Below are 9,007 nucleotides of genomic sequence, written 5' to 3'. Positions count from 1 at the left end.
CCTGGACCGAAGGCAGATGCATTTGGCGTGCGTGGGAGTCAATTTCGTTAGGGCCAACGTGGGCACGATGACGCAAGGGACAATATATTCCTTTAAAGCACTTTCTCACGACCCAAAGTAAGGTGTCAATTTTGGAGGAAGCAGAAAAAGAAGATTCTTCATAGCGAGGAGAAAGAAAAAACCCAAACAATGCTGTTATTTTATTAAATATTTATTATTCAATAAACGTACCACATGAAAGTGAAGAATTAATTGCTTTTAATACATTATGTCTTTTTTTTTGTATTTATATATTGTCTTTAGACTTCATAACATTAAAACATTTAAACAAATTTAATATACTTTGCTAACAATTTAAAAAGTAAACTCAACAACAAATTTATTTATATGTGGCTTAAGTATCCTTTGGTTATTTTATATAGTTAACTCTTGTTGAAAAAATAATTAAATTACTTAAAATTGTAACAGCGTATTTTTTATAATTTTTACTGTGGATTATAAATCCACATGTTACTGCCCTGAACTATAACCTGTTGGTCAGAAATTAAGTATTATTTATGATCCCTAGCGACATTTTATGGCCATTAACACCGACTCTTCCGGTCGAAAAGGTCGCAAGGTATCGTAAATCAATGAAATCCCGATCAAATAACTGCGATATATACTCAGCACAATGGTTCAGATACGAAGCAGATTGCATGAATGAAACGCGGCAAAGGAAGGAATCTCGATTTGGACACGGATGTGGCAACAATGTTGCTAAGTCTGTGCAAACATTTGAAAGTTTGCTGCTCGGCTATTTGCTCTGAGATAAGTGCCAGGCTGATCGATAAGCGTGGCATGTAGGAGCTCTGGACTCGGTCTTTTGAGAGCCGGGTCGATAGGGCATCTCGCTGATAAAAAGTAAGGGTATCAGCTCGAGGGCAGCAACAAAATCAAAAGAGAGAGTGTGATTCCTGATGTCCCAAGAAATCCGCGTTGTTTCCTTCATTTTCGGGCTGGTGATAAAAACCTCTGCTGACTGCCAAGCCGTGTTTGTTCGATAAGTAAACATCAGATACGCAGATACGGCACAGATGCAGCGCAGATACAGATACAGATACATTTGGTCGAAAGATACGAACTGGCCGACAGAAGTGTGCAAACATATTTGAACTTAGTTAAAAGCGCGTAAAAAGTCGATAAATGTCACTTATCTGTTTGTATAAATAATAATAAAAAGCCATCAGTGGTCAGGGGAGTGTGATAGGATAACTTGCTAACAGAGGGCTGCACTGAGAATAATTTTTGTAACAAAAAAACATAATTTTATAATTATAATGGTCAAATGAATACCTATAAAAGTCTTTTTTATATATTTTTTATATGAACCAGTAGTTTATCCCATTCTGATGCCATAAAATTATGCTCGAAATGATCAGTTTTTTTTTCTGTGTAAATCCCAGAGGAAATGTGAGTCTGCGGGTTATGCAGAAACGGAAACTGAAGCGAGTGCACGAAATACAGTGAAACAAAAAAACAAATTAGCGCCAGCTGCACTCAAGTGACGTCACCAAAATATCGTCAGAAAATACGCCCCCCGCTTTAACCCCCCACTGGCCGCTTAACCCGCATGTGTGCAGCACTGATAAACCGAGTTTTTATGAATGGAAGAAACGGATTTTTGATTGCTTTATAACTGCCGTTTCGTTATTTGCCGCCTCTTATCAATGGAACATAAAGCGAATACTGCGATGCCCCCGAATGGAGGCGCTTCTTTTGAAGGCCGACCTTGGGGGAACTGCCAAAAGAGATATTCATATGACCAGATGATACACTCCCGAGACGAGAGTGTGTAAATAATGGGGAGCCACAACAACACATGTGTGTATCTGCAAATCATATTTTATCTTACTACGGAAATGACTGCGACGTGCTCACTGTGGAATTACTCGTCTCCTCAAATTTCCCCGTTTCGTTCGTCAAACAATTCGCTACAATTCCAGTCGACAATTTATGCAGACTTATCACATACAGTATACCATGCATATATGTATCTGCATACATTTGTGCACATTTTATTTCATTTTATTTGATTTTCTGATTCTTTCAATATTTACTAAGCCTGGCGCGTGCTTTGGTTTCTGAATGAATCAAATTATGTGTTATATATATATCTGAGAGTTAGCTTCAATTGACCCAATCATAAAGCTAGTGAATACCCTTTTTCAGCTCTCAACATTTTGTTCCATTGGTTTTTCCATCTTAATGTCATTGAACAATACCCAATTTTTTAATTTTACCCAAAGCTTACTTCAAATTTATGTTTATATACTTTTCTCTTTTCGTATTTCTCTTTTTGAAGGGCATCTAAATTTCTATACATAGTTTTATTTTTATTTGATAACAGCATATTGTTTTGCTGACTTAACATATTTTTATACCCGCATAAAGGAATTCATTGTCGATCATGTGTTTCCCTATAAATTCCTTTTTATATGGGAGTTGTTTGATATTGTATCATATGATTTTTTTTATTTTAAATATTAAAATTTTATCCCATGCTTACATTAGTTATTTGGGGAAGAAACCTTGATCTTTGATAGAAAATTTTTTTTTGAAAGCATTATATCTGTAGGATTTGCAAGGGTGTTTTCAAAGTCAATACCATAAAAGTTTAACCCTATATATTGCACCATATCACGCAGCTGCCTTGTGAATGTTGAGTATGTTTTTCGTATCGAAACAGTTATATAAAAAAAAGGTTAAGTATCCATGGAATATTCTTAGAAATAACCAAATGAATTTATAAATAAAAGTATAGGCGGCAGGCTCAACCGCATTCCGGCATAGTCGGGTTTTATCGTTCTCGGGTCATCTCTGAATGGGATTTACTGGCCACTCCCTGCCATTGACCAGAATCATTTATTGAATGGTTGTTGCTCTATCTCTGAGATATATTCCTGGAACGCATTTGGGTGACACAGTGAGGGACGACGGAGTCGCGGCCTCTTCAAAAACCATTCGAGCCCCCGCCTGGCTTTCTCAAGCACCGGAGGGTTTTCATTATACTCGAGCATCGCGGACAAAGGATGAGTGTGTTCGGTTGGATTCGAAACCTAGAAATTATGCCGGACAAAAGTGTTAAAATTGCGTAGAGAAATTGTTTGGAAAATATGAATTACAAGCCTCTCGAAGCGATCTCAACTCCCCGAAGAGTTACCTGCCGCGCTCTGCACGGGCTTACCCTGTTATGCAAGGCATTGTAACAGGTTTCTCGACTCTGGTTATTGTTTTCATCCATATTTTTTAAGTGCCTGCCGTAAAAAATCATCGTTCTGGTTCGCGAGATCCTTGAAGTAAGTGTTAAACAAACAGCAGCCAGATAGGAAGCTGTGCGGAAATCGGCTTAAAGGGCAAAAAGTGTATCAGAAAAGGCGAGAGAATGGCATCCAAGGGGGTATTGGTGAAAGGAGAACTCGGACCAAGGAATCCTTTATGGGAAGTAACTTCTGTTTAATTTGAGAGGCGACTTGAAAGTACTACTCGAAGGTATCTTGTGGTTTTCTTAGGGTTTGACCTTAAAATTCTTGAATTTTAAACACTTCTGGTCATATTTCTAAGGGCTACTGCTGTTTTTCTTGGAGCGGTTTCATCTTGAGTACTTTGTGTGCTTAACCTTAGAAGTACTCTCCTTTGAATACTCTCAACATGATCATATTGCCAGTTATTGTATTATTTTTCACTAAGTACTTTAATTTATTTGGGACGACTTAAAAATCAGTTTACCTTTGAATGTTTTTCTTTTGTTTTTAAAAGAAAAGATCCTAAAAACCTTCATCAAAGTGTGTTAATCGTAAAAAGTCCTTTTTTTTTTTTAAAGTTTACCTACAAACTGTCTAAAAATGCGGGGAAACAAATAAAACTCTTGTTACAATTACAAGATTTATTTGTCCCGCCTTAAAAAACATATGATATTACATACCTTGAATAAGACACGTTTTTACTATTCCCTTAATTGTGCGCATGCCCATTCATTCGCCGCAGAACAAAGGCCATTTAAAAACCCATTTCATACAATTAATAACAATAAAATTACACTAAAATTGCAACAACACCGCACACCCCCAACAAGGCGCAACACAAAGGACACAATGTCCTTTGTCGCCGGATCTGATCCACTTGCCAATGAGGCTATCGCTATTCAAAGTAACTCGTAACTCTGTTCGCTTCATTCAGTAAACTCACTATATGGTCGGCTATATGACAATGGGCGTGGCCCTGCGCACTCGACTTCGAAATCCACAGATCCAGAGGAACATTGCACGTGCGTGAGTGCAACAATTGTCCGGCGACCTGCAATTGTGTCATGTCCTGATCTTCTGCTTGTCCTGCACTGTCCAGCCATAGTGTGTATTTTTTTCCATTTAAAATCAGCGATGTGAAAATTTCCCAAACGTGATTTTTATGTAGTTTTTTCCTTAAAGAGTCGGTCATTGTTTGCGCAGTTCATTAGTTGCCAGGATTCGAGTTCATTTCGGCGGACACGTACATGTCGAAAAATGCCGCCAAAATGGTAAGACGATTTTTCCTGCCAAGCTTTGCCGCCTCAGCTGCGGTCGAGTGTCTTTTTAGTTTTGTTTTTTATTCCTTCAGAAGTTTGGTGTTCCAAACATTAAACTAATTTATCACCAATATATGCCAAGATCCTCTGGGCACAGGATGGGCTGGGAAAGGACACCCCTTTCGGTGGGAATCGCTCGTGTGTTGGGCTTTTGTGTCTACTTACCATAATGAAAACATTTTCAAATATTTTATGCAAAGTCCTGACATGACCTTTGCCGAACCTCAACTGCCGCGTCACCCGTTGCGTTTGATGTCCTGTCCTGCGTCCTGCGCCCTGTGTCCCGAATGGGAACTGCAATCGAATAGATCCCATGCCATCCCTTACCGGTTCGTAATTTGCGATCTGAACTAGTTTTCGGGATGGCCCTGTCATTATGTAGATTTTCCAGGCTGTGCCAGTACTGTGAGTTTGCCCCCCAAAAAAAAAACGGAAGGAGCAGGGGAAATGAGTACTTAGTGGAATGTTGTTGCTGTTAGTCGGGATGTTCGTTGCTTGGGTTTACGGGGGTCATCCTCAAGCCTGGGATTTGTTCTCATAGGAAATATAGCGTATATGTGTGTGCTAGACCATAAACCTTGAAAGCACAAAGGGAACCAGATAACGATCCGGCCCAGAAATGTATCCACCGGCAAATGGGAAAAGGTAAACACAAAGCCGCAATTTGGCTGGTGAAAATCGAGGTCGATCCATTTGCAGGACCATATACCATCCAAGTCCGCCTTCGCCGCGATGACTGACTGCGGGGTTTGACTGTCTAAGCCGCAGGTACAGAGTGATTAACCGCCGAGCTATTGCCACCGCAATTAGGATCGGGATGCCCGAGATCCCAATAAAAGCCAAATTGAATCGGGAATCGGGGGACGGGGAAGGAGAACTAGTGCAGCAGGACCTGTAAGGATGCAGCTGATAATGGCAAGGAATTGCGTCGTCACAGGTTCACAGAGATGGACAAAACTAGGGGGCAAAAGGTTGAACAATTTTTTAACATCAAACGAATAAAGGTAGGTCGCCCATCTCACACGCACACTCATATTTACTTTGGAAAAGGGAGCTCCTGATTTGTTGCAAGATTTCTCCGTAAATGGCATAAAAAACCGCTCGAGAAACAAGGCGACAAGCCGTGGGATCGCTGCGGCTGTGGATCGTTGTTAAGATTGTTAATGGCACCCGACCTCTTCACGTCCACGCTCACAATGCTGGACAATTAACACGGCCAACAACAAGAACAGTCGGCTTTTTGGAGGCACATCCTTGGGAATGTCGGGCAAAACAGAGGCTAAAAAGAAATCAAGGCCCACTTTTTTTTCTCTTTCATCGCATTCCCTTGTCTCTTATGAATTGTTCATATTTTGTGGATCATTCAATGAGGGTAATGCCGCCATCAGCTGATCCAGGGGATTAATTATGTTGACAGGTTGCTGCAATTGGAGTGCCCCCAGGTTGTAAGTGGAATTAACTTTATAATATTTTCTCATTTCATTCAAACAACTCCTTTGATATGTTCTAGGAATAAGGTACACATCCTTTGGGGTTTCCTTTAAAATAGATTGGGAGACAAACTGAAAGATGAAAAAATGTTCGATTTTCGTTTGATAAGTAAATGTATTTGCGATTTTAAAAGTAGGATGACCATTCCTATTCTGTTACTCCATACATTTGATCCACATACTTCTTGATTGAAGGACGCTTAATCCTCTCATCGGGTAGGATATCGATATAGCACTTGCTCCTCCGATAAGCCTCCACATTTGTATAGCAGTGATGAACGTAATTTTGACCCAAAGTGGACAAAATAACGGACCTTAGATCGGGTTTCACGGTTTCTGAAATGATTTTTTTGGGCAGGGGAACCAGGGGAGTACGAGTCAGTAGGAAGGGCAAGGGTGTGAGAGGAGAAGGAGGTCCTGGTGGATCACGAGTAGGTTCTGGAGGATCACAAATGGTTCCTGGACTCTTCGGAGCATTCGACTTGGGGGATTTTGACGACACAGTTCGTGCAGCAAGGAGAGTCTTTGCCGTCTGTGGAAGACCCTTTCCCATTACCCTCTGCTCGTCCACACTCAGATTCAACCTGGACAACTTGAAACTCCAGCGGGAGATCCCATCTTTTGTGGTCACTGCATATACAAAGTTCCTATCCGATTTGCTGGGAGTCACTCGATTCTTTGCCTTCGACTCTACTTGTTTCTGAATTCGTTTCGACCTGCGCAGTGGCTTGGAAGTCTTATTCAGCTCCTGTTGGATACTTCTTTTGGGATCCTCTATCTTTCGCTGTCGAACAGGAGGTTCAGTTGGCTTAATCGGCGACTTTGGTTCCGGTTTCTTAGAGATTTCCCGTTTATTATCATATAACTCAAAGGTCTGTTTGCCTGACTTATTTTTATATCTTTCAGTGGCCTTGCGGCAGCTCAAATGGTGTCCCTTAATCACGTGCGAATTGGATTTGATGGCCTGTTCCATGCCGGCAGTGCGTTTAAAGAGGACCATGGCATAGTTCAAGTTATCCGTACCATTCCTTACGCACACTCGCTCCAGATCCCCAAAGTTGCAGAAGTAGTTGAATACATCGCGATGGGTAATGGCTTGATTCAAATCGGGCACATACATCCGCCGATCGTTCTCTGCCTCCGGAGGCAATTGTTTGGGAGGCTGGATGACCACTGTAGCGGGCTGGTACGGTAAGGCCTCCGCCTGCAGCGACTGAGAGCGAGCTGGTATGGATATTTCATTTAAACTAATTAATCAACAAGAAATTCGCCTCTAACCTGTCTCCATTTTATAGGCACTGGCCATTTCTTTGGGCATGGAAAAGTCCTTCATATAATCAGCTTTCCTGGGTTTCTTTGACTTTGGACCTTCGGCCTTCGATATATTATCTATTCCCGGATAACCAGGTAAATCTTCAGACACATTTGACACCACCAGAGATTCCAGCGAAGCCAGGGAGCTCCAATTCGAGTTCTCCATGCTTACAAGTTGATTACCAACATAAGGCTTTTATATTTTAAACTTCACATTGACATGTAGTTAAAAGGCAACTTTGGTTTAATACTAATATGAAAACATTATTTCCAACTAGTAAAAAAACATAAATACTATAACAATTCACCCCAATTAATTACCTTTAGGGCTTCTCTTATTTCTTAAGGATAGATTTATCCTATTTCAGATCATTTCTTTTGCATGTTTTTTTTTTTCAATTTTATTAATTGCGGCATGAAATGGGTGTTTTCACTATCAATTATATTTTCGCAGGCAGTCAAACATTTTTTCATTGAAAAAATGGCAAATTCCGTGTCATTAATTCCCCTAATATCCCTGATTTTACCCGGAATCTTGGTTTTTCCTTGGGGGTTTTCCTTCTCAAACCTTTTGCATTGCATAAATATAAATTGCATTCTCAGTACGCAGAGGCCTGGGTAAGTTTCTCACCCTTTTGCAGTCGGAAATGATTTGGCAAACTGCTCACAAATATTTTCGTTGGAAATTTAATAAATATTTTATGAAACCATAGAGCCAAAATCGAAGCCCCATTCAAGGTCCCCAGAGTGTGTGCCGCAATGAATGAATATTCGTAACGGTCGGTCCTTAGATTTCAATTCACAAAACTGTTGCTACCAAATCGTGGCCAAATGAAAGGAGCCAGTAAACCGAAACGGTGAAACGGTGAAACAGTGCAACGGCCACGGCCAACAGCAAAAACTCAGCTGGAATGCGTTGGCAGTTTGAATGTCGCCTCAGGTGACAAATTGCAAGGCTTGCGGCACAGGTTGCACAGGCTCTAAAAAGGACTCAATGACGCGGCAGGTTTCGTCAAAAAAAACAAAAAACACGAGAAGAATATATGTGCCATTTCGCACCTCCATAAAAACGTGTCCCAAATGGGTTTCCCTGCCATTTGCCATCAATGAATCAGACGGCCTTCAGTTTTGGTTGCATAATGTTTGACTGCTGGGCGGAAAGTTGCACATGGCTTCTAATGTGCGATTTGCATTTGCAATCGGTCAAGGGTAAACAGGATGTGAGTGCTGTTGCTTTATAATTGTGTTTACCCAACGCGCAGCAATCAGGGTAACGATGTTTTCACAATCTAAGATTTTCAGATTTTCACAGCATTTTGCCACCCAAGTTACGTAAGCCATAAACAAGTGACTGGTCGTAATAGACTTGTTGCCAAGGCCGCCGAGATCGCCTCCTTCTCACGCCTCGATTGCATCCGGGACTCATTGGTTTCCAGCTAAAAACGCGGCAATCCCTCAGATACTCAGATAATTTATGCGGACGTGAACTTATTCATTCGTTCGTTGGTTCATTCATTCATTCATACACCCGCAAACAATAAGGACACAACTAGCAAATCTCTCTCGAGCACTTCAATGAACAATGAGGAGCCCAAGCAAA

General features: G+C 40.9%; 1 protein-coding gene across 1 annotated transcript; it reads right to left on the bottom strand.

Annotated features, from left to right (window-relative positions):
* Nucleotides 1–6,225: 6,225 nt before the first annotated feature.
* On the bottom strand, nt 6,226–7,621 carry LOC108148436. Its single transcript, XM_017275471.2, has 2 exons — nt 7,372–7,621; nt 6,226–7,317 (listed from the first exon to the last, which is right to left on the bottom strand). The coding sequence occupies exons 1-2, from the start codon at nt 7,571–7,573 to the stop codon at nt 6,242–6,244; spliced, it is 1,278 nt and encodes a 425-aa protein (XP_017130960.2). The 5' UTR covers nt 7,574–7,621; the 3' UTR covers nt 6,226–6,241.
* Nucleotides 7,622–9,007: the final 1,386 nt, after the last annotated feature.

The sequence above is a fragment of the Drosophila elegans genome, unplaced genomic scaffold (genome assembly GCF_018152505.1).
Source record: "Drosophila elegans isolate 14027-0461.03 unplaced genomic scaffold, ASM1815250v1 contig_476, whole genome shotgun sequence".
Taxonomy (NCBI): domain Eukaryota; kingdom Metazoa; phylum Arthropoda; class Insecta; order Diptera; family Drosophilidae; genus Drosophila; species Drosophila elegans.
Note: the sequence above shows the minus strand (reverse complement) of the source record. Positions and strands in the feature narration are given on the sequence as shown.

Excerpts from the sequence above, each read along its gene's own strand:
- LOC108148436 (XM_017275471.2), bottom strand. The coding sequence starts at position 7,573 with ATGGAGAACTCGAATTGGAGCTCCCTGGCTTCGCTGGAATCTCTGGTG. Across the intron at positions 7,318-7,371 it reads TGCCTATAAAATGGAGACAG|CTCGCTCTCAGTCGCTGCAG; the intron begins GTTAGAGGCGAA and ends TATCCATACCAG.